Source organism: Coregonus clupeaformis, unplaced genomic scaffold (assembly GCF_020615455.1).
Source record: "Coregonus clupeaformis isolate EN_2021a unplaced genomic scaffold, ASM2061545v1 scaf0618, whole genome shotgun sequence".
Lineage (NCBI taxonomy): Eukaryota > Metazoa > Chordata > Actinopteri > Salmoniformes > Salmonidae > Coregonus > Coregonus clupeaformis.
This window is the reverse complement of record NW_025534073.1, coordinates 140,920-167,719: the sequence shown is the minus strand read 5'-3', so window position 1 is coordinate 167,719 and position 26,800 is coordinate 140,920. Positions and strand designations below refer to the sequence as shown.

At 43.5% G+C, this 26,800-nt stretch overlaps 1 protein-coding gene across 5 annotated transcripts in view; it reads right to left on the bottom strand.

The window, feature by feature from the left end:
* Positions 1-1,113: 1,113 nt before the first annotated feature.
* Positions 1,114-26,800, bottom strand: part of LOC121551431 (septin-9) — a 118,962-nt gene continuing 93,275 nt past the window's right edge. For all 5 annotated transcript variants that reach the window (XM_041864077.2, XM_041864080.2, XM_041864079.2 and 2 more), the window contains 8 exons: positions 22,046-22,174; positions 21,745-21,826; positions 19,581-19,718; positions 16,613-16,730; positions 13,504-13,599; positions 13,128-13,224; positions 4,165-4,216; positions 1,114-3,612 (listed from right to left, as the gene is read on the bottom strand). In XM_041864077.2, coding sequence (XP_041720011.1) covers positions 3,471-3,612; positions 4,165-4,216; positions 13,128-13,224; positions 13,504-13,599; positions 16,613-16,730; positions 19,581-19,718; positions 21,745-21,826; positions 22,046-22,174 — 854 coding nt within the window. In that variant the 3' untranslated portion in view covers positions 1,114-3,470. The remainder of the gene's footprint in view (positions 3,613-4,164; positions 4,217-13,127; positions 13,225-13,503; positions 13,600-16,612; positions 16,731-19,580; positions 19,719-21,744; positions 21,827-22,045; positions 22,175-26,800) is intronic.

The following is a 26,800-nucleotide window of genomic DNA, read 5'->3' as shown; positions in this document are numbered from 1 at the left end:
GTTTGCTGTTTGGGGAGAGTTTTCAGACAGGGGTGTGTGAGTACAATACTGTATGTGGGGGTCTGGATCTTAACCTAGTGGGTCGGTTGGGGGTGGTCGAGTGAGGTTTGCGATGATGGCGGGCAACGGGTACTGGCATGTTGCATCTGTCTGCTGATGCCAAGGTGAGGCGGGGACAGGCGCCATTTTGAGTACGAAGCCTCCCTCTCTCCATTTTGAAGACTGGGGGAAGAGGGGGAATTTCACTCATTCTCTCGTGCACACGCACACAAAATACATCACACACAATCACACATACATATAGTGATGGAACCATATGTTGTTTGGGGTCTCAGAATTAGGAGATATTTACCTTGTAAACTTGGAGGAAAATAAATGTTTAGGCCTATGGGTTAAGATGACTAACACTTGGCTTACATCCTATATCTTTTCAGCTAACATCGCTGTGAAACACAACCCCAGTGTGGTAGCACGGTTCACCACTGCTCTCATTAGAAAGTGTGATAAAATGTGGGTGCTGAGGGATTAGTACCTGTTACCTCTGTCCCTCCGTAGCCGCTAACACGCTAGCCACTCCTGTTCTGTCAAATCCATTAGCATCTCCTCTTAGCCTCACAGAGCCGATGTCTGCAGCTCCTCTACAGATCGATCAGGGGGCTGGCCTCTCAGTAACTGTGGGCCCTTCATTGGCTCCTTCATTTCACTGTGGGTTACATGCACTCTCAGGACTTCTGGTAATTTAGTGTAAATGCAATTCAGTCGTGCAACACAAGGTAGCGATATCGATTACTACAGGCTAATCAAGAACAGGCTAATGACTTTTTCAATTAAAAAGCTGCAGCTAGATGGTATTTGGATTAGATCAGGTGTAGTGGAAAATTGTCTGGAAGGGAGTGTAGGGTCTGTGGAGCAGGATACAAGTAATGCAGTCAATAGTTCTATTAGAATTTTCATATAAACAACTTACCAGTTACATGAAGTTGAAAAATCAAACTTTTTCTAACATGTTTAAGAGTATAAAAATATATACAAATCTTATAAAGTATGCAAAAACGATAAAGGTCTCATTTAACGACATTACAGTTGTAAAAGGAGGATAAATTAAAAAGGAAATGACTATGTACAACTTTCATCTTTATTTCTTTAAAATAACATAATATCAAAAGGCAAATTCTGTTATTATTAATACCAGTACAAAAATTTATCTGACAATGAATATACAGGACAGAGCATGACGACGATGACGTTTGGAAGTTGAGGATTATAGTTTGAAACAGAAACAAATACAACTTTTAAAACACCACATATTACTTTTACTGGGTGATATCCAAGAAACGGCGGAAGAGAACAAGAGAATAGTGGGAGAAAAAGAGAGAATGAAGAGTTTTAAAGGAGGACTTCAGCTTCAGGGTGCACAACATGATATAAAGAGACTTGATAACAATTTAATGTTTTCTGCTGTGGTGATTGGCACCAGCTAGCACGTCAGTACTAGGACCAGGAGTTTTCCCAGACCATTTGGCCTGACCAGGAAAACCTCAGGTCCCTACTTATAGTCTATGGTGTATTTCATGATCAGGTCACATGGTTTGGAAAAACTCAGGGCCTTAATTATCACGGTTGTCCTTCCAGTTTAAAACCATGTGCTAGCGGACAGTCTCCAATAAATAAGAAGGCAATAGTGTTGTCCAAGGCACAGAGACATGGCACATAACTAGGACCAGGAGTTTTTCCCTAAACACTTGACTTGGGCAGTATAAACTGACTAAGTGCTCTCGGCTCAGGACAACTACAGTGTGTGGATGGGTGGTACACTTCTTATCTTTCTAATGTGCATAAATACTATTTATTTTAAATCACTCTTTAAACATATCTGTATATAAAAAAACACCCCAAAATGACATGTATTATTTGGAATGAAAAAGGCACTGAGGGCATGTGGAATCTATATTTCTGACAGTATTACCTGTACAACGACGCAGCCATGTAAAAACAATATATATATTACCACCATAGGACGACTGGGATGTGTATCGCTGTACTGTCATCAGCCCAAAGCATAAAGCACTGGCTCCTCAATGATCAGAGAAACAACAGGAGAGTTCCCCTCACTCTGCATCATACACATGTGTAGGACCAGGAGTTATCTTAGTAGGAAAAACTCACGGTCCTAGTTACAGCCTATAACTACGACTCAGAGAAGACGCTAGTTACAGTCTATTACAACGACTCAGAGAAGATTCTAGTTACAGCCTATAATGACGACTCAGAGAAGACCCTAGTTACAGCCTATAATGACGACTCAGAAAATACCCTAGTTACAGCCTATAACTACAACTCAGAAGACCCTAGTTACAGTCTATAACTACAACTCAGAGAAGGTCCTTGTTACAGGCTGTTACAAGGGCTCAACGTTTTTTCTGGTCAGTTATGAGGAAAAACTCCTGGCCCTACAGACGTGTCGACGATGTCCACTAGACTCAAAACCTCCAGTCCACCCCCAACATTATGTAACCCTGACCATTCAAACAGCATTATCAACTTCCATCACAATAAACACTCCCCATTCACCACTATCAACTGACCCCTCTCAGACATAATCAAACAGAACTCTGACAAATTAATCAACTGCCATAGAATTAATAGATTCTATTTATATGTGTCATACTTCTAAATACTTAGCTGAGTATCTGTCCTGTGCCTGTGCTGCTGTAGCTATGGGTCCAGTACCACAGTTCTGGGGCCGAGTGTATGAAGCGTTCAAGAGTAGGAGTGCTGATCTAGGCTCAGGTACCCTCTGTCCATGTAATCTATTATCTAAAAGGCAAAACTGATCCCAAATCAGCACTCCTACTCTGAATACAGGCCCTCAAGGCTAAGCTACTCCCTATCAAAGGGAACAGAAATAAACGTTGTAGAACCTTAAGATAGTAGGTCAAATGAACGATGGATGCATTACAGGGGATATATTAAAATGGATGAGAAATCAATATTTTACCCTAACAAAAGTTTGAGGGCACTTCTGACACAGCTTGTATGTAATGGGCCTGATATCACAGTGCTATTTTGTTAACCAACCCGACAGATGAGGGATGACAGAATAACTGAAAACACACAGATTAAGGCAGAGGTTGCAGTACATTAATAGTGTTTACTTAGCCTGGTTAAACCTGAATGAATGCTAGTGAGAGCTAGCATTTACCCCCTTTCACTCTCTGTATGTAATGTAGACATTGGTCAGAGAGAGCAGGTTATCATTGAGGGGTAATGCATTTGCATCAACAGTCCATTCCAAGTGTCTGTATTTGGCCACTTGGGGGTGCTAAGACCATGATCCTCAGTCCCCCAGATTGTGTCTTCTCCTTTATTTGGAAGGGTTTGGCATTGAGATGGATGGAAGGAGAGAGGGATGGAAGGATAGAAGGTTTTCGGAGGGAAGTGAGGGCTCATGGGACACAGTGGGCGGGGCTCTACATCTCGTGGGAGGTCATGTGGTGTTGGGGGAGGCCGTTGGCATGTGCGACGGCGGTGTTGTTTTCGTTGAGGCGGCGGACGCGGTACACCTCGTAGTGGATGCTGCTGGTGATATCCTTAATGTTCTGCATGTGGGTCCTGACAGGGGAGAGATGGGGATAGTTAGACATCAGCTGAAGTCAATAGAGAGATAGTTAGACATCAGCTGAAGTCAATAGAGAGATAGTTAGACATCAGCTGAGGTCAATAGAGAGATAGTTAGACATCAGCTGAAGTCAATAGAGAGATAGCTAGACATCAGCTGAAGTCAATAGAGAGATAGTTAGACATCAGCTGAGGTCAATAGAGAGATAGTTAGACATCAGCTGAGGTCAATAGAGAGATAGTTAGACATCAGCTGAAGTCAATAGAGAGATAGTTAGACATCAGCTGAGGTCAATAGAGAGATAGTTAGACATCAGCTGAGGTCAATAGAGAGATAGTTACACATAAGCTGAGGTCAATAGAGAGATAGTTAGACATCAGCTGAGGTCAATAGAGAGATAGTTAGACATCAGATGAGGTCAACAGAAGGGCACACACACACTGGTGTACAGACACACAAACACAGACAGACAAAGACATATTGTTCAGAAACTCATACTCACACATGCGCAACACATGCACACACACACGTATGTAGATATTTACCTAATCAGTAGATCCCGCAAATAGGCAAACTCACAATGAGCAATGTTCTCAACTGCAGAGAGGAGAGAGAAGACATGATAAGCTCCTCACCAAGTCACATCAGACACCAACACACACTGATGCAGTTCTCCACTACCCCACTAGAGATAACTAGTTATAGAGAACAGCCCAAGCCAATGGCATGTACCAGATGCTCAGCAGGCTCTGCTCACAATTACTGGCCTGAGGCCAAACCACACGACCAACAACATTAGACACTTTATGGAACACAAAGCCTTCACTATTTCATCCTCGAATATCCAAGGCATGAGGCCATCTGCCTTTGGCCTAAAGAGCAGAAACCTGGACTTCACCTAAGAAAATACAGACATTGTCATCCTACAAGAAACATGGTATAGAGGAGACGGACCCACTGGTTGCCCTCTAGGTTACAGAGAGCTGGTAGTCCCATCCACCAAACTACCAGGTGTGAAACAGCGAAGGGACTCAGGGGGTATGCTAATTTGGTATAGACCAGACCTAACTCACTCTATTAAATTAATCAAAACAGGAACATTTTACATTTGGCTAGAAATTCAATAGGAAATTATCTCAACTGAGAAAAATGTCCTCCTGTGTGCTACCTATATCCCCCCACTAGTATCCCCATACATTAATGAAGACAGCTTCTCCATCCTGGAGGGGGAAATCAATCATTTCCAGACTAGTCTGTGGCGACCTAAATGTCAGAACTGGACAGGAACCTGACACCCTCAGCACACAGGGGGACAAACACCTACCTGGAGGTGACAGCATTCCCTCCCCAATATGCCCCCCTAGGCACAACTACGACAACATAACCAACAAAAACGGGTCACAACTCCTGCAGCTCTGTCGCACGCTGGGTATGTACATAGTCAATGGTAGGCTTCAAGGAGACACCTATGGTAGGTACACCTATAGCTCATCTCTTGGCAGTAGTACTGTAGACTACTTTATCACTGACCTCAACCCAGAGTCTCTCAGAGCATTCACAGGCAGCCCACTGACACCCCTATCAGACCACAGCAAAATCACAGTCTACTTGAACAGAGCAATACTCAATCATGAGGCATCAAAGCCAAAGGAACTGAATAATATTAAGAAATGCTATAGATGGAAGGAAAGTAGTGTCGAAACCTACCAAAAAACAATTAGGCAACAACAAATTCAATCCCTTTTAGACAACTTCCTGGACAAAACGTTCCACTGTAATAGTGAAGGTGTAAACTTGGCAGTAGAAAACCTAAACAGTATATTTGACCTATATTAGACCCAGAAAACCTGAGCCTACGCCTTCACTATGGTGAATCACTAAAACAATACAGAAATACACCACGGGAAAAAAAAGGAACAGCATGTCAGAAATCAGCTCAATGTAATTGAAGAATCCATAGACTCTAACCACTTCTGGGAAAATTGGAAAACACTAAACAAACAACAACACGAAGAGCTATCTATCCAAAACGAAGATGTATGGGTAAACCACGTCTCCATTCTTTTTGGCCCTATAACAGAGAACAAACAGCAAAAAAATATACATGATCAAATGCAAATCTTAGAATCAACTATTAAAGACTACCAGAACCCACTGGATTCTCCAATTACATTGAATGAACAGGACAAAATACAAACCCTCCAACCCAAAAAGGCTTGTGGTATTGATGGTATCCTCAATGAAATGATAAAATATACAGACCACAAATTCCAATTGGCTATACTTAAACTCTTTAACATCATCCTTAGCTCTGGCATCTTCACCAATATTTGGAATCAAGGACTGATCACCCCAATCCACAAAAGTGGAGACAAATTTGACCCCAATAACAACTGTGAGATATGCGTCAACAGCAACCTTGGGAAAATCCTCTGCATTATCATTAACAGCAGACTACTTCATTTCCTCAGTGAAAACAATGTACTGAGCAAATGTCAAATTGGCTTTTTACCAAATTACCGTACGACAGACCACGTATTCACCCTGCACACCATAATTGACAAACAAACAAAGGCAAAGTCTTCTCATGCTTTGTTGATTTCAAAAAAGCTTTTGACTCAATTTGACATGAGGGTCTGCTATACAAATTGATGGAAAGTGGGGTTGGGGGAAAAACATTATAAAATCCATGTACACAAACAACAAGTGTACCGTTAAAATTGGCAAAAAACACACCGATTTCTTTCCACAGGGCCGTGGGGTGAGACAGGGATGCAGTTTAAACCCCACCCTCTTCAACATATATACAGTGGGGGAAAAAAGTATTTAGTCAGCCACCAATTGTGCATGTTCTCCCACTTAAAAAGATGAGAGAGGCCTGTAATTTTCATCATAGGTACACGTCAACTATGACAGACAAATTGAGATTTTTTTTCTCCAGAAAATCACATTGTAGGATTTTTTATGAATTTATTTGCAAATTATGGTGGAAAATAAGTATTTGGTCACCTACAAACAAGCAAGATTTCTGGCTCTCACAGACCTGTAACTTCTTCTTTAAGAGGCTCCTCTGTCCTCCACTCGTTACCTGTATTAATGGCACCTGTTTGAACTTGTTATCAGTATAAAAGACACCTGTCCACAACCTCAAACAGTCACACTCCAAACTCCACTATGGCCAAGACCAAAGAGCTGTCAAAGGCCACCAGAAACAAAATTGTAGACCTGCACCAGGCTGGGAAGACTGAATCTGCAATAGGTAAGCAGCTTGGTTTGAAGCAATCAACTGTGGGAGCAATTATTAGGAAATGGAAGACATACAAGACCACTAATAATCTCCCTCGATCTGGGGCTCCACGCAAGATCTCACCCTGTGGGGTCAAAATGATCACAAGAACGAAATCCCAGAACCACACGGGGGGACCTAGTGAATGACCTGCAGAGAGCTGGGACCAAAGTAACAAAGCCTACCATCAGTAACACACTACGCCGCCAGGGACTCAAATCCTACAGTGCCAGACGTGTCCCCCTGCTTAAGCCAGTACATGTCCAGGCCCATCTGAAGTTTGCTAGAGTGCATTTAGATGATCAAGAAGAGGATTGGGAGAATGTCATATGGTCAGATGAAACCAAAATAGAACTTTTTGGTAAAAACTCAACTCGTCGTGTTTGGAGGACAAAGAATGCTGAGTTGCATCCAAAGAACACCATACCTACTGTGAAGCATGGGGGTGGAAACATCATACTTTGGGGCTATTTTTCTGCAAAGGAACCAGGACGACTGATCCGTGTAAAGGAAAGAATGAATGGGGCCATGTATCGTGAGATTTTGAGTGAAAACCTCCTTCCATCAGCAAGGGCATTGAAGATGAAACGTGACTGGGTCTTTCAGCATGACAATGATCCCAAACACACCGCCCGGGCAATGAAGGAGTGGCTTCGTAAGAAGCATTTCAAGGTCCTGGAGTGGCCTAGCCAGTCTCTAGATCTCAACCCCATAGAAAATCTTTGGAGGGAGTTGAAAGTCCGTGTTGCCCAGCGACAGCCCCAAAACATCACTGCTCTAGAGGAGATCTGCATGGAGGAATGGGCCAAAATACCAGCAACAGTGTGTGAAAACCTTGTGAAGACTTACAGAAAACGTTTGACCTGTGTCATTGCCAACAAAGGGTTTATAACAAAGTATTGAGAAACTTTTGTTATTGACCAAATACTTATTTTCCACCAAAATAATGGTGTTCCAAAAAAGGTCCAGTTGCCAGGACCACAAATACAAATTCCATCTAGACACTGTTGCGCTAGAGCACACAAAAAACTATACATACCTTGGCCTAAACATCAGCGCCACACGTAACTTCAACAAAGCTGTGAATGATCTGAGAGACAAGGCAAGAAGGGCCTTCCATGCCATCAAAAGGAACATAAAATTCAACATACCAATTAGGATCTGGATAAAAATACTTGAACCAGTTATAGAACCCATTGCCCTTTATGGTCGTGAGGTCTGGGGTCCGCTCACCAACCAAGAATTCACAAAATGGGACAAACACCAAATTGAGACTCTGCATGCAGAATTCTGCAAAAATATCCTCTGTGTACAACGAAAACCACCAACTAATGCATGCAGAGCAGAATTAGGCCGATACCCGCTAATTATAAAAATCCAGAAAAGAGCCGTTAAATTCTATAACCACTTAAAAGGAAGCGATTCCCAAACCTTCCATAACAAAGCCATCACCTACAGAGAGATGAACTTGGAGAAGAGTCCCCTAAGTAAGCTGGTCCTGGGGCTCTGTTCACAAACACAAACAGACCCCACAGAGCCAAAGGACAACAACAACAACACAATTAGACCCAACCAAATCATGAGAAAACAAAAAGAGAATTACTTGACACATTGGAAAGAATTAACAAAATAACAGCGCAAACTAGAATGCTATTTGGCCCTAAACAGAGAGTACACAGTGGCAGAATACCTGACCACTGTGACTGACCAAAACTTAAGGAAAGCTTTGACTATGTACAGACTCAGTGAGCATAGCCTTGCTATTGAGAAAGGCCGCCGTAGGCAGACCTGTCTCTAAAGAGAAGACAGGCTATGTGCACACTGCCCACAAAATGAGGTGGAAACTGAGCTGCACTTCCTAACCTCCTGCCAAATGTATGACCATATTAGAGACACATATTTCCCTCAGATTACAGAGATCCACAAAGAATTCAAAAACAAACCCAATTTTGATAAAAAACCACAGTGTGCAATCACAGCAGCAAGATTTGTGACCTGTTGCCACAAGAAAAGGGCAACCAGTGAAGAACAAACACCATTGTAAGTACAACCCATATTTATGTTTATTTTTTTTCCCATTTGTACTTTAACTATTGGCACATTGTTACAACACTGTATAGAGACAAAATATGACATTTGAAATGACTTTATTCTTGTGGAACTTCTGAGTGTAATGTTTACTGTTAATATTTATTGTTTATTTCACTTTTGTTTACTATCTACTTCACTTGCTTTGGCAATGTTAACATACGTTTCCCATGCCAATAAAGCCCTTCAAATTGAATTGAATTGAGAGAGAGAGCACTAGTTAAGGTTGACGGCTGAACAGATTCAGACGCTGCCCCGCCCGCCACAGGAGGATGTGTGTCTGAATTATAGATAGTATCACAGGTCTATAACCCAACATCAGAACCTGCCACTGCAGGAAATGAAGGTTTCCTTTAGGGAGGTTTTAATAGAAGTAGAGAAGTAGTCGCCTCTCTCAATCTGATTGTGATGTAATTAAATGCATGGTTGAAATCAGATCATTTGAAGTGTGTGATGATGACATTTTGAAATGGTTTGCATATAAATTTAGTACTGGTCGTTAAGCTGGAATTCAGATCTACTATTGAGAGAGGCAAGTGAAAAACTATGGTTCAATAAGTAGCTGTACATATGCGAATAAAAGCACCCAGACAACACGCATACTGAGTTTAAGGAGTAGGGGTATATCTAGTTGTTTACCCCTGGTTGAGACCGAGGCTAACTAGGTATCCAGGTGTGTGTGTGTGTGTGGAGCACAGTGGAATCCCTCTAAGACAACATGCCACCAATCCAATGAGTGGCACTTTCAGTGGGGACAGATAGATCTGTACTGTACCCTCCCCTCCACCCCTCTGTCACTATGTGGCCAAAGGCCCGTAAACACTGCAGCCTTTGTAGAGAGGGGTGTTACATGCTCTGCCTCCCTCTTCCACACAGACACATTGTAGAGCGGTAGTCTCAGCCAGCTGCATGGCACAGTCGTTGTGTCTCTCTGTCTGTCTGGGCTGGGGACAAGTGAAATCATCTGAAGGCCCTCTTTACTCCTCCCCCTCTACTCCTCCCCAGTGCCTAATTTGTAAATCGGGAGGTGCGGGAACAAAAAGTGAGCGTGAGGGGGGTGACCTGGGGAGCTCTGAGGTACCGGAACGCATGAGAAAATTACCTTTATTATAAAGCATTTCATGCATATCATCATATTGCATTTGTGTGTCGCTCTGGATAAGAGCGTCTGCTAAATGACTAAAATGTAATGTAAATGTAAAATGTAGTGGCATAGAGCAGTATAGTACAGGCACTTACAGAAGTTTCACACATGAGGAAAATGTTTAGTAGCCTAGGGTCTGGGAAAAATGTGGCCTTTTCTAAATGCATTTCATGCAATTCTACATGACTGGAGACTTTGGCAGAATATTTTTTAATAACGCACAAATGATCGAAATAACAGGCTACTTTGACACTGACAAACTGAGAATCTGATATCAATAAAAATGAGACGTGTCTTGTCTTGACCTTGTCTTGAATCCATCAATAGCCTAGGCCTAGGTGTGTGGAGACACATATATTGTAGGCTACAATATGAGGAGGAAATTATAGTCCTAAAAATTATTTCCAGTTTTACTGACTCACCCAATGATGCGCAGCTCACTCGCTGGTGATGGCAGATGTGCTGGTGCCAAAAGCCTACAGTGAGGGAAAAAAGTATTTGATCCCCTGCTGATTTTGTACGTTTGCCCACTGACAAAGACATGATCAGTCTATAATTTTAATGGTAGGTTTATTTGAACAGTGAGAGACAGAATAACAACAAAAAAATCCAGAAAAACGCATGTCAAAAATGTTTGCATTTTAATGAGGGAAATAAGTATTTGACCCCTCTGCAAAACATGACTTAGTACTTGGTGGCAAAACCCTTGTTGGTAATCACAGAGGTCAGACGTTTCTTGTAGTTGGCCACCATGTTTGCACACATCTCAGGAGGGATTTTGTCCCACTCCTCTTTGCAGATCTTCTCCAAGTCAGTAAGGTTTCGAGGCTGACGTTTGGCAACTCGAACCTTCAGCTCCCTCCACAGATTTTCTATGGGATTAAGGTCTGGAGACTGGCTAGGCCACTCCAGGACCTTAATGTGCTTTTTCTTGAGCCACTCCATTGTTGCCTTGGCCGTGTGTTTTGGGTCATTATCATGCTGGAATACCCATCCACGACCCATTTTTAATGCCCTGGCTGAGGGAAGGAGGTTCTCACCCAAGATTTGACGGTACATGGCCCCGACCATCGTCCCTTTGATGTGGTGAAGTTGTCCTGTCCCCTTAGCAGAAAAACACCCCCAAAGCGTAATGTTTCCACCTCCATGTTTGACGGTGGGGATGGTGTTATTTGGGTCATAGGCAGCATTCCTCCTCCTCCAAACACGGCGAGTTGAGTTTATGCCAAAGAGCTTGATTTTGGTCTCATCTGACCACACACACAACACCATCACCCAGTTCTCCTCTGAATCATTCAGATGTTCATTGGCAAACTTCAGACGGGCCTGTATATGTGATTTCTTGAGCAGGGGGACCTTGCGGACGCTGCAGGATTTCAGTCCTTCACGGCGTAGTGTGTTACCAATTGTTTTCTTGGTGACTATGGTCCCAGCTGCCTTGAGATCATTGACAATATCCTCCCGTGTAGTTCTGGGCTGATTCCTCACCGTTCTCATGATCATTGCAACTCCACGAGGTGAGATCCTGCATGGAGCCCCAGGCCGAGGGAGATTGACAGTTCTTTTGTATTTCTTCCATTTGCGAATAATCGCACCAACTGTTGTCACCTTCTTACCAAGCTGCTTGGCGATGGTCTTGTAGCCCATTCCAGCCTTGTGTAGGTCTACAATCTTGTCCCTGACATCCTTGGAGAGCTCTTTGGTCTTGGCCATGGTGAAGAGTTTGGAATCTGATTGATTGATTGCTTCTGTGGACAGGTGTCTTTTATACAGGTAACAAACTGAGATTAGGAGCACTCCCTTTAAGAGTGTGCTCCTAATCTCAGCTCGTTACCTGTATAAAAGACACCTGTGAGCCAGAAATCTTTCTGCTTGAGAGGGGGTCAAATACTTATTTCCCTCATAAAATGCAAATCAATGTATAAAATTTTTGACATAAGAGTTTCTGGATTTTTTTGTTGTTATTCTGTCTCTCACTGTTCAAATAAACCTACCATTAAAATTATAGACTGATCATTTCTTTGTCAGTGGGCAAACATACAAAATCAGCAGGGGATCAAATACTTTTTTCCCTCACTGTATCTCTCAAAGTAAAACAATATTTGGAAGTTGATTAAATATTTTGGTAGCCTACAGCAGACAGATTAGAGTCTTCTGTTTTTAGCAGGAGCCATTTACTTTCCAACCTGTTTTCCCGCGATTGTATTTGAAATATTGCGAAAGGCCTGTTTTGTCTGCATGCTGTTTGTTCAATGACAACTGTAGGCTATGCTTTGTTATTGGGCTACACACAATCCACAGCTAGGCTATTTTTTTAAAGAAGCAATTGATCCTCTGTGGCTAAATTTTAGGTGTAGTAGGCTATTCTGAACTATTTCCTCCAGAACCCGTCGTGCAGCTATGATTCTATAAGGAAATAAATGATGAAGTGTAAAGCTGGAGAGATGAGAGTTGCATGGAAAGTGAATCTCATTCTAGTTCTGTGAGAGATACTGGCGTGCTTTTCACACAGCTACGGCCAGGTGTTGGTCTCAAACATAGGTTACAATGTTGCACAAACCATAAGCCTGGGCCGGCCCAACCCGAATCAACTCTTAGAATATCAGGCCGGGACTGAACATCTATTCTTTAGAATTAACGAAGAGGGAACTCAAATGAACTTTGATCGCTTTTCTTAGAATATTTACATTGCAAAAAGTTTTAATAATTTTTCATGCCAAAATAAGTACCGGATCCTGCCAAATGGGTTCCGGAACCAAACAGTCTAAAATGGAGAGGTGCCGCCCTGCTCCTCCCCCTCTACTCCTCCCTCTCATCTCTTCTGTCTCGTTTAGTCTTAACTGGCCGGTGTACATTCATCAACAAAGAAAAACTAAAAAGACCTCGTTATAATATTAGCCTTCATACTGCTAAGGAGAGAGACTCCTGCTCAAAGATACAAAGTGCTAAAGGAGGAATGAGATGGAGAAAGAGAAGGTGGAGCCATCTACCTTCTATGGTTCCCCACTTTGTCTTCCTTCCCAGAAGCCTCCTGCCGTTGACCTGGTACTCCTGGTCGCTGCCCACCACAGCAAACGGGATCATCTCCTACAGTACAGGACAAAAGAAACACAGAGACAGACAGGAGGAACACAGAGACATACCATGAAGAGTTAAATAAACTGATATTTGATATATATTGCAGCAGAGGGACCTAACAAATATAACCAGGTTATCAACATGGATCAACAGGGACCCAACTTTAATTTAACCAGGTTATCAACACGCTACGTTGCACAGGTGAGTGGAGCTATAAGCGGTAATGTGAGGGCTTATGGCTAGGGGCAGGTGGGTAAAGCTGTGGACAGATGTGTCAACTCAAATCACCCTGATTTTCTCATTAATCATCCGGTCCTCTGCGTCCTCGTCAAACTCCTTCTGGGGGTACACGTCGATCCCATTGGCCCGTAGCTCTTCCCTGATCTGGGGACACAGAAACAGTTCTGGGTGAGAGGTGAGGGTGAGACTGCCCCGATACTGCTAACACAACATTCAGTAAAAATCCTATGCCTACAATAAAACACCTAGCTTGCTGGTCCCTGCTATAAAAAAGATTGAGAAACACGACAAATGCATTATACACCCTTGCAGAGACTTGAATACATGAACTTAAGGTTATGGGAACACACGAGCAAAAGCAGAACAACCTCAATTAGCCAGATATGTCTGACAAATACTTTGGATACATAACAGTATTTTGTGAGAAATCGAGACCATCTGCACACTGCGTTACCCACAGCTTTAGGTGGAGTTAACGTAAATCCCTTCACTAATCTCCTCCAAAATGTTCTGTTGAAACAAACAGCCCATCACTGTCAGTGTACACGTTTACAAACAGACACACATACACACACACACACACACACACACACCAGTTCAACTTTTTATATCCGGTCATACAGAGCTTCCCTAATGAGAGGGACACTGGGGGGGATCCGTGAACATGGCTGCCAGTAATTGCCTTGAAATGAATATCTGCCTTTTTCATCTACTACTACTGCATCTACTGCTATTACTGCATCTACTACTACTACTACTTCTACTTCTACTACTACTACTACTACTACTACTACTACTACTACATCTACAGTCGTGGTCAAAAGTTTTGAGAATGACAAGTATTGGTCTTCACAAAGTTTGCTGCTTCAGTGTTTTTAGATATTTTTGTCAGATGTTACTATGGTATACTGAAGTATAATTACAAACATTCCATAAGTGTCAAAGGCTTTTATTGACAATTACATTACGATTATGCAAAGAGTCAATATTTGCAGTGTTGACCCTTCTTTTTCAAGACTTCTGCAATCCGCCCTGGCATGCTATCAATTAACTTCTGGGCCACACCCTGACTGATGGTAGCCCATTCTTGCATAATCAATGCTTGGAGTTTGTTAGAATTTGTGGGTTTTTGTTTGTCCACCCGCCTCTTGAGGATCGACCACAAGTTCTCAATGGGATTAAGGTCTGGGGAGTTTCCTGGCCATGGACCCAACATTTTGATGTTTTGTTCCCCGAGCCACTTAGTTATCATTTTTGCCTTATGGCAAGGTGCTCCATCATGCTGGAAATGGCATTGTTCGTCACCAAACTGTTCTTGGATGGTTGGGAGAAGTTGCTCTCGGAGGATGTGTTGGTACCATTCTTTATTCATTCTGTTCTTAGGCAAAATTGTGAGTGAGCCCACTCCCTTGGCTGAGAAGCAACCCCACACATTAATGTTCTCAGGATGCTTTACTGTTGGCATGACACAGGACTGATGGTAGCGCTCACCTTGTCTTCTCCGGACAAGCTTTTTTCAGAATGCCCCAAACAATCGGAAAGGGGATTCATCAGAGAAAATGACTTTACCCCAGTCCTCAGCAGTCCAATCCCTGTACCTTTTGCACAATATCAGTCTGTCCCTGATGTTTTTCCTGGAGAAAAGTGGCTTCCTCGCTGCCCTTCATGACACCAGGCCATCCTCCAAAAGTCTTCGCATCACTGTGCGTGCAGATGCACTCACACCTGCCTGCTGCCATTCCTGAGCAAGCTCTGCACTGGTGGTGCCCCGATCCCGCAGCTGAATCAACTTTAGGAGACGGTCCTGGCGCTTGCTGGACTTTCTTGGGCGCACTGAAGCCTTCTTCACAACAATTGAACCTCTCTCCTTGAAGTTCTTGATGATCCGATAAATGGTTGATTTAGGTGCAATCTTACTAGCAGCAATATCCTTGCCTGTGAAGCCCTTTTTGTGCAAAGCAATGATGACAGCACGCATTTCCTTTCAGGTAACCATGGTTAACAGAGGAAGAACAATGATTTCAAGCACCACCCTCCTTTTAAAGCTTCCAGTCTGTTATTCTAACTCAATCCGCATGACAGAGTGATCTCCAGCCTTGTCCTCGTCAACACTCTCACCTGTGTTAACGAGAGAATCACTGACATGATGTCAGTGGGTCCTTTTGTGGCAGGGCTGAAATGCAGTGGAAATGTTTTTTGGGGATTAAGTTAATTTTCATGGCAAAGAGGGACTTTGCAATTAATTACAATTCATCTGATCACTCTTCATAACATTCTGGAGTATATGCAAATTGCCAACATAAAAGGTCTGAGGCAGCAGACTTTGTGAAAATTAATATTTGTGTAATTCTCAAAACTTTTGACCACGACTGTACATCTACTACTACTACATCTACTACTACTACTACTACTGCATCTACATCTACTACTACTACTGCATCTACTACTACATCTACTACTACTGCATCTACATCTACTACTACTACTGCATCTACTACTACATCTACTACTACTGCTACTGCATCTACTACTGCTACTGCATCTACTACTGCTACTATTGCTACTACTACTGCTGCTATTGCTACTACTACTGCTGCTACTTCTGCTACTTTCCCTCTCTTTCGGGCTCTTGGGGTCTGTGATCAAATTACTTTTTAATGTTCCAGATCCCCACCACATAAGCGGAAGTGATGTAATGGAGTCCACTGTGGCAACATCAGCAGTCAGGGGAGAAAGGGAAGGAGACGGGAGAAGTTGGACAGAACTCACAGAACTCTCCTCTAGCCAATCCAAAATTTGGGAAGGGAGGGAGAGAGAAAAAGAGAGAGTGAGATGGAGAGGGAGAAAAAGGAGGGAGGGAGAGAGAGGTTGGACTCCCACTGAACTCCTCTCTAGCCAATCCAGAGCCTGGCTTTATAAGTCCTGACCTCACAAGTACTCTATACACACAAAGCATCCTCAGTGTTCTCTCATTGGCCAGTGACCGAACGGGCAGCAGTGGCCAAACAATTTAAGAAACATTTCCTGTTGCTGCGGAGAACACAAAATATGTGAGAGAGAGAGCGCGAGAGACCGCATGCAACAGAAAGAGAGGAATTGGAGACAGATAAAGATGGAAGTAGAGAGGAATAGAGCGAAAGAAAGAGAGAGAGCTCACCTTCTTTTTGAAGAAGTCCCTCTCCTCCAGGGTGAGTGTGTCTGCCTTGGCGATGACAGGAACAATATTGACCACCTTACTGAGACGCCTCATAAACTCCACATCCAGAGGCCGCAGACTGAGAGCGAGATGGGGGGGAGGGGTGAGAGAGGGGCCTCAGTTCACCTGTATTTATAGCAGACCTGGGTTCAAAAACTATTCGAAATGTCTCAAATACTTTGAGTATATGCTTTAGCCTGCCTGGAGCGCCAGGTGGGCAGGGTTTTCACTTTTGGGACTTTTCTGTTGGTGGTTCCATTGCAACAGGCAAGCTCAATCAAGCCTGGCTAATGTATTAGAAATTATTTCAAATAGTATTAGAACCCAGGTCTGCTTTATAGTTGTTGTTCAACAGTCCTTATTTGGGTCGACAGTGTGATACATCCTAGAACCACCAGAGGGCGGTATCCTCCAAGACAAATACCCACAGCACAGCTGTCTGAGGGCAACCCAAGCACAGACATACAGTACAGTAGCGTCACATACATACTCTATGGACTAGCTAAACCTACTGTAAATCTGAGACCCACATCAGTCAGTGCATGTCTGTAACTGTCAATTAAACCACACTGAGCCTTGAACTGAGCTGAGCCTTGACCGCCATAGAGCTGTTGGTTGGAGAAACCCATTCTTCTATAAGTGTGAAACTCATCCGTCTGTGGTTTGTGCAGCTGACGCTGGCTCAGATCACTGCATTATAAACTGCCCATTGTCGACAAAGACCTTTGGGTCAGACAGACAAGCATGTGCACACACACACACACTGACACGCATATGCACACAAGCATGCACACACAGACACACTCTGTTCTCTTATCGCTCCCACTAGAGTATTAAACAGACTTGGACAGTTGTTGGGCAGGACATGTGACAGACATCTGCAACGCTGGAAGAACATGAAACAATGCTCAAGCTATATCAGAGGGGGGGCACAATATGTCATGGCTATCGCTCTTGTAAATCGCTCTTGTAAAACCACAGACATGAGGGCAAAGCCTGCAGTCCACCACAGGACAGGACCACAGGCCATAGCAACAATGGGTAGAACCATTATGGGGTACATGCAAAGGAGGAGCAGACATGACACAGGAGGGAAATTCAATTAAAGGGTAATAGCTGTATACTGTACCAACAGGTGGGCTATGATGACTCATTTTGTGTGTGTGTGTGTGTGTGTGTGTGTGTGTGTGTAGATCACCATGGCAATGTGGAAATGCAAAACATGGTCTCAAAAGCTAAACAGAATCAAGCTGTTGATTGTCAATCAGCTGTGGTCTAAGGCTCTGCATCGCAGTGCTAGCTGTGCCACTAGAGATCCTGGTTCGAATCCAGGCTCTGTCGCAGCCGGCCGCGACCGGGAGACCCACGGGGCAGCGCATAATTGGCCCAGCGTCGTCCTGGGTAGGGGAGGGAATGGCCGGCAGGGATGTAGCTCAGCTGGTAGAGCATGGCGTTTGCAACGCCAGGGTTGTGGGTTCGATTATAAAAAAGTATAAACAATTATGTAATGTAACTGTAAGTCGCTCTGGATAAGAGCGTCTGCTAAATGACTAAAATGTAATGTAAAATGTGCTGAGAGCGAGAGCGGGATGCCAACACACACACTGGAAATCCTCAAATATACATTTCCCTCCTTCTAGGCTACAATAGTTCAGGTAAATGTGTAACAACAACTACTACTATAGTTGAGGTAAATGTGTAACTACTACTACTATTGCTAGTAAATTCAATTTGCTGACACCAGCATAGTCAGATACAATGGCTTCTCCTGAATTTACTATCGGTACGCCCCAGACTGTTAAGGTTCCCAGGAGTGTTGGGTTAAACCAATACACCACAGATGGGGGGGCTAGCTCTATACGAAGCTCAATCAGGCCCAGATGTGTGAGCAGCAGTAACACCAGAGACAGAAACTTGGAGCAGGGAGGCAAACACATGCGTTTGTTTCAAGGCCTAGCGAAAGAGAAAGAGAAATACATTTTTTCCAGTCATGGAAAACGGGTGTTATGGGACGTGTTGCAACTCGCTGCCTGTGAAACAGGAAATGGAGGGGGGTCTGGAAGAGTAAGTGTTTCCACATCTGTCTGTCCCTCTCAGCTGCTGGAGCAGAGGAGGATCCACTACAGGTCAAGTCAGAGCGGTGGTGAGGGGTAGCAGAACATGAACTGTACATTTAGGGCAGGTTTCTCAGACATAGACAGTCCTAGTCCTGGACTAAAAAGCGTACTCAATGGAGAATCTCCATTCTGGCTGAGAATCTGGCCCATACATAGGCTGTATGTTACACAGAAGGGCACAGTATGACGTTCTACATTATATCTGATATTTGAATGGCACAGCACGGGGCTTTAGATTGTTGTTATAACTAACGTGTATTAGAAAGTCATGCCAAACTCACTGTGTTCTCCTGTTCTGTTCTGATGATTCTGGGCTATTTGAGTAGGACTCTCCCTATGACTCACTGCTTATCTAACATAAATCACTTCCTTCCCTCCCTCTCTCCCTCTCTTTCTTTCTCACTCTCCCAGTTACATACTCTCTACTGTTCAGTCAAGGACAACAGGGGGCAGCAGCACCGTTGCATTGACACTGTGCTTGTGTGTGTATGACAATTATTGTGATTGATTACATGCCATTTTTGATCACTCAAAAGGCATGACAGCTGCAGCATAGGACAATTTATTTTTGTTGAATATCCAAAGAATGAAGCTTAGCTAATAATCAGCTTGACTACCTCCCAGCCATATCTAAACATTCACCTGAAACATTCCACACATTCATACCCTTCACAAGGAATGTGTGAGTGTGTCTGTGCACGTCTACCTGTGTGTGTGTGTGTGTATGTGTGAGTCTGTGCATGTGCGCGTCTTCCTGTGTGTGTGTGTGTGTGTGTGTGTGTGTGTGTGTGTGTACGCGTGGCAGCACTCACCAGTGTCCAGTAGGGGGTATGAAGTAGATGCAGCAGTGAACCCGTGAGTCTGGAATCCTCTTCTTCCTGTTGATGTTGATCTCCTCCTGAAGGTACTGCTCATACTGGGCATTAATGAACTTCATGATGGGCTGCCAACTGTGGAGGGAGGAATGGGGTTGGGGGGAGAGAAGACAGGAGGTGGAAGGAAGGGGAGAGGCAGATTAAAAGTTTTGGGGGATGGATAGAGGGAGACAAGTGAGAAAGACAGGAAGAGGGAGTTAGCAGGGGGGAGAGAAGGAGGATAGATTAGGTCATATACAGTACTGTGTACACTAGTCATCTAGATGAGATGGATTGGGTAACCATTTATATTAACTGTATATACAGTACCAGTCAAAAGTTTGGACACACCTACTCATTCCAGGGTTTTTCTTAATTGTTTTACTATTTTCTACAATGTAGAATAATAGTGAAGACATCAAAACTATGAAATAACACATATGGAATCATGTAGTAACCAAACAAGTGTTAAACAAATTCTCTCAACCAGCTTCATGAGGAAGTCACCTGGAATTCATTTCAATTAACAGGTGTGCCCTGTTAAAAGTTAATTTGTGGAATTTCTTTCCTTCCTAGTGCGTCTGAGTCAATCAGTTGTCTTGTGACAAGGTAGGGGTGGTATACAGAAGATAGCCCTATTTGGTAAAAGACCAAGTCCATATTACGGCAAGAACAGCTCAAATAAGCAAAGAGAAATGACAGTCTATCATTACTTTAAGACATGAAGGTCAGTCAATACAGAACATTTCAAGAACTTTGAAAGTTTCTTCAAGTGCAATCGCAAAAACCATCAAGCGCTATGATGAAACTAGCTCTCATGAGGACCGCCACAGGAATGGAAGACCCAGAGTTACCTCTGCTGCAGAGGATAAGTTCATTAGAGTTACCAGCCTCAGAAATTGCAGCCCAAATAAATGCTTCACAGAGTTCAAGTAACAGGCACATCTCAACATCAACTATTCAGAGGAGACTGCGTGAATCAGGCCTTCATGGTCAAATTGCTGCAAAGAAACCACAACTAAAGGACACCAATAAGAAGAAGAGACCTGCTTGGGCCAAGAAACACAAGCAATGGACATTAGACTTGTGGAAATCTGTCCTTTGGTCTGATGAATCCAAATGTCAGATTTTTGGTTCCAACTGCCGTGTCTTTGTGAGACGCAGAGTAGGTGAACGGATGATCTCCGCATGTGTGGTTCCCACCATGAAGCATGGAGGAGGAGGTGTGATGGTGTGGGGGTACTTTGCTATTGACACTGTCTGTGATTTATTTAGAATTCAAGGCACACTTAACCAGCATGGCTACCACAGCATTCTGCAGCGATACACCATCCCATCTGGTTTGCGCTTAGTGGGACTATCATTTGTTTTTCAACAGGACAATGACCCAACACACCTCCAGGTTGTGTAAGGGCTATTTGACCAAGAAGGAGAGTGATGGAGTGCTGCATCAGATGGCCTGGCCTCTACAATCACCTGACCTCAACACAATTGAGATGGTTTGGGATGAGTTGGACCGCAGAGTGAAGGAAAACAGCCAACAAGTGCTCAGCATATGTGGGAACTCCTTCAAGATTGTTGGAAAAGCATTCCAGGTGAAGCTGGTTGAGAGAATGCCAAGAGTGTGCAAAGCTGTCATCAAGGCAAAGGGTGGCTATTTGAAGAATCTCAAATATATATTGATTTGTTTAACACTTTTTTGGTTATTACATGATTCCACAGGTGTTATTTCATAGTTTTGACGTCTTCACTATTATTCTACAATGTAGAAAATTGTAAAAATAAAGAAAAACCCTTGAATGAGTAGGTGTGTCCAAACTTTTGACTGGTACTGTGTATATGTATATATATATATATATATATATATATATATATATATATATATATATATATATATATATATATACACATATATATATATATACACATATATATAGAGAGCGAGAGAGAGAGAGAGAGAGAGAGAGAGAGAGGAGAGAGAGAGAAGAGAGAGAGAGAGAGAGAGAGAGAGAGAGAGAGAGAGAGAGAGAGAGAGAGAGAGAGAGAGAGAGAGATACATACATAGAAATATAAGCACATTATAAATATAACATTTCAGCTATGGATTGTATGGTTACTGTACCAGTTCTCATTGTTGATCTGATCCCCGAAGCCGGGCGTGTCGATAACAGTTAGTTTCATCCTCACCCCCTTCTCCTCAATGTCTGAACAGAGACAGAAACAGACAGACAGAGACACACACAGAGACGGTTAGATTGAATACAAGCACCTCTGAGAGGCCAAATGTACCTCAGACTGCAAACACAACACAAGGTAAACTGAGTAGAGGGTGAGATTGATAAAGTGAAAGATGTAGCTAGAGCGGTGCATAAAATAAAAATAAACAGTAGGAGAGATGCTTCCTCCTTTCTTCTTCCTCTCACCGTGGCTGACAGACTTGATCTCGATAGTCTTGGGGATCTTCTCCTGGGACGTGGCCTGCACTGACTTACGGCTCACCTTGGACTTGAACAGGGTGTTCATCAGAGTGGACTTCCCTAGGCCGCTCTGCCCTACACACACACACACACACACAAGTGGTAACACACAACTGAATATCAGACACATTGGTCGTGAAAATAAATAGAATAAAGCCACAATTGACAGTTTAGTCATTTAGCAGACGCTCTGATCCAGAGTGACTTACAGTAGTGACTACATACATTTTAATACTTTTTTCGTACTGGTCCCCCGTGGGAATCGAACCCACAACCCTGGAGCTGCAAGCTCCATGCTCTACCAACTGAGCTACACACAACACGATAGAAACTCTACAATGAAGGTAAAACAGTGGCTTGATTTGAACCAATACCCTCTCATCTAGTCTGACTGTAGGGAATAGACTACTCTGACAATGGTGGACTTCCTCTCACCTTTCTGCATAACATTCTTCAGACACTCTTCCCACTAACAGGTTCATTCCAGTGGTAATGAATGACTAGCATGGCCTTGTTATTTCACACCGAGACAAAGAGAATTTAACACCAGAGCTGTTCCAGCCTGTCACAGCCACTCAGGGGAGAAAGAGACACTATTTCACAAGATTTTGGCTGCAGTGGGAGAGAAGTTACAGGTGTCTGCAGTAAGGCCCCCACAAACACACGTTACGTCGGTTTTGTTTTCACCATTTTCTCTGTGGTTCTGAGATGAGTCACAAGTACAGAATAATGACTCAGTCTCTTGGCCAAGGCCCTCCCTCCCTCCCTCCCATTAAAGTTGACCTAAAGGAACTGCATGTCCTTTCAGGGCTCAGATCTGCAGTCTGGGGAAGCGCTCCGCTGTCAACTAAACCACACTGAGCCTTGAACGGAGCTGAGCCTTGACCGCCATAGAGCTGTTGGTTGGAGAAACCCAGTCTTCTATAAGTGTGAAACTCATCCGTCTGTGGTTGGTGCAGCTGACGCTGGCTCAGATCACTGCATTATAAACTGCCCATTGTCGACAAAGATCTTTGGGTCACACACACACACCAATAGTTTATGATGCACACACACACACACACCTCCCCCTGTTCTATTATCTCTACCAATAGAGCAGGGTTCCCTAATTGTAATTTGTTATTTTTTTTGGGACATAAAAGACTGTAAAAACACCAGAAAATCAGCTCCAAGTGATTTTATTTTTGGAAATCTGTTCCAAAGTATTCCCATGCATAATAGAGAGATGTATGTGATCGTATACAAATGTAAGCAAGGTTTGAAATGATAATGATTTAGTCTAATATTATATCTGTTTGGGCTTCACACACACACACAGTTGCATAATAATGGAGGTTTATATGTTTAAACTTCATTTGGGATTTAAGGCTTCAAACAACTGATTAATGAATGGGCCCTCAGTGTCTTGACTTCCGACCGATAACATTATGGGAACTGGTACAGTATCGTCCCTTTACAACACATTTGTGTTTGCTTCAGACCTGAAGAATCAAAGCTTTCCAGAGAGCCTCTCCAGTGTTTCCGCCATGTATAAGAATTAACCACTTACTGTACAGTCGTGGTCAAAAGTTTTGAGAATTACACAAATATTAATTTTCATAAAGTCTGCTGCCTCAGTTTTTATGATGGCAATTCGCATATACTCCAGAATATTATGAAGAGTGATCAGATGAATTGTAACTAATTGCAAAGTCCCTCTTTGCCATGAAAATTTACTTAATCCCAAAAAACATTTCCACTGCATTTCAGCCATGCCACAAAAGGACCAGCTGCCATCATGTCAGTGATTCTCTCGTTAACACAGGTGAGAGTGTTGACGAGGACAAGGCTGGAGATCACTCTGTCATGCTGATTGAGTTAGAATAACAGACTGGAAGCTTTAAAAGGAGGGTGGTGCTTGTTCTTCCTCTGTTAACCACGGTTACCTGCAAGGAAACGCGTGCCGTCATCATTGCTTTGCACAAAAAGGGCTTCACAGGCAAGGATATTGCTGCTAGTAAGATTGCACCTAATCAACCATTTATCGGATCATCAAGAACTTCAAGGAGAGAGGTTAAATTGTTGTGAAGAAGGCTTCAGGGCGCCCAAGAAAGTCCAGCAAGCGCCAGGACCGTCTCCTAAAGCTGATTCAGCTGCGGGATCGGGGCACCACCAGTGCAGAGCTTGCTCAGGAATGGCAGCAGGCAGGTGTGAGTGCATCTGCACGCACAGTGAGGCGAATACTTTGGAGGATGGCCTGGTGTCAAGAAGGGCCACTTCTCTCCAGGAAAAACATCAGGGACAGACTGATATTGTGCAGAAGGTGCAGGGATTGGACTGCTGAGGACTGGGGTTAAGTCATTTTCTCGGATGAATCCCCTTTCCGATTGTTTGGGGCATCCGGAAAAAAGCTTGTCCGGAGAAGACAAGGTGATCGCTACCATCAGTCCTGTGTCATGCCAACAGTAAAGCATCCTGAGACCATTAATGTGTGGGGTTGCTTCTCAGCCAAGGGAGTGGGCTCACTCACAATTTTGCCTAAGAACACATTTACATTTACATTTACGTCATTTAGCAGACGCTCTTATCCAGAGAGACTTATAAATTGGTGCATTCACCTTATAGCCAGTGGGATAACCACTTTACAATGTGGATTAAAAAAAACAATGGGTTGGGGTAAGGGAGGGGTAGAAGGATTACTTTATCCTATCCCAGGTATTCCTTAAAGAGGTGGGGTTTCAAATGTCTCCGGAAGGTGGTGAGTGACTCCGCTGTCCTGGCGTCGTGAGGGAGCTTGTTCCACCATTGGGGTGCCAGAGCAGCGAACAGTTTTGACTGGGCTGAGCGGGAACTATGCTTCCGCAGAGGAAGGGGAGCCAGCAGGCCAGAGGTGGATGAACGCAATGCCCTCGTTTGGGTGTAGGGACTGATCAGAGCCTGAAGGTACGGACCCATGAATAAAGAATGGTACCAACACATCCTCCAAGAGCAACTTCCCCCAACCATCCAAGAACAGTTTGGTGACGAACAATGCCATTTCCAGCATGATGGAGCACCTTGCCATAAGGCAAAAGTGATAACTAAGTGGCTCGGGGAACAAAACATCGAAATTTTGGGTCCATGGCCAGGAAACTCCCCAGACCTTAATCCCATTGAGAACTTGTGGTCAATCCTCAAGAGGCGGGTGGACAAACAAAACCCCACAAATTCTGACAAACTCCAAGCAATGATTATGCAAGAATGGGCTGCCATCAGTCAGGATGTGGCCCAGAAGTTAATTGACAGCATGCCAGGGCAGATTGCAGAGGTCATGAAAAAGAAGGGTCAACACTGCAAATATTGACTCTTTGCATAAATTGTCAATAAAAACCTTTGACACTTATGGAATGATTGTAATTATCAGTATACCATAGTAACATCTGACAAAAATATCTAAAAACACTGAAGCAGCAAACTTTGTGAAGACCAATACTTGTGTCATTCTCAAACCTTTTGACCACGACTGTACTCCGATCAAAAACCATACCACAGAAACATTGCCATACAATACTTAGAATACATTTAGGATTTTAATCTGTATTGAAAACCAAAATTGCCAGTTCGGGGACTGATGTGATTGTTAAGAAGAGATGTGCATTATACAGGCCAATACCAACCCTGTGCTCATGCTGTTGATGCCCCATACCAGCGGTACTGTATCACATTTTTAGGGGGCCTAGAATTCCCCTGAATGGTTGGTATGAATGGCTGAGCCTGAAGAGGGGAATCCTGTGAGCTACGGGACCTAGGTCAGGGCTCAGTGGGATGGGCTGTAGAAATGCTACAGTACTGATCCCCCTGGCTGAATGGCTGGACCCAAAGATCAGCCAGATTGTGGAGAGGAAGGATAGGGTATTAATACAACAATACAAGTGTATTAACCATTAGTAACCATTTAAGAGTAGGAGTGCTGATCTAGGACACATTTTGCCTTTTAGATTATAATGAATCAGATTGTTATAGACAGGGAGGACCTGATCCTAGATCAGCCCTTCTACTCTTAGATGCTTGATAAACACAGACCCAGGAGTCCTGGTTGTCCAGAGATCAGCCCTCTTCAGCAGAACTTCCCCGTCTGCCCGGGTCTCATGTCTTTAGTGATGGCGTAGCCTACAGTCAGCCCTGAGCTGAATGGGTGGCAGGTTGCCAAGCGCTGTATCTGGGACACTAGGGCCAACCACAGGGGAATGTGAGAGGAATGTAGATTTGTCGGCACACTCCACACCACAGAGAGAGAGAACAGAGACACTAACCCTGGGCCCTGCCTCACCCCCCCAATTGACTGATTTCCTTATATGAACTGCAACTCAGTAAAATCGTTGAAATTGTTGCATGTTGCGTATATATTTTTGTTCAGTATACTTATTATATACCAGAGCAGTCTGTAGCATAGATAAATTCAAACATTAACCTAACATCCTGTATTCTGTCTCCTTCCCTACAGCTCTGTTCTCACAGGCAGACTTAAATGACATTACACCTGAGTGCACTTATACACTGCAGGAGACTAAGTGGTAGTGTTGGATTTTCTTTTCCATGGATGAGTCTGCATCCTCCCTCTCTGAAGTACCCCTGTAGGCTGTAGTCTAAGTGAGCCGTTTTATCCACGGAAAGAACCCACAGAGCAGACTGACAGTCGCGACATCTTCAAATGGAGACGCGGTGTGGAGACAGCATGGCAAA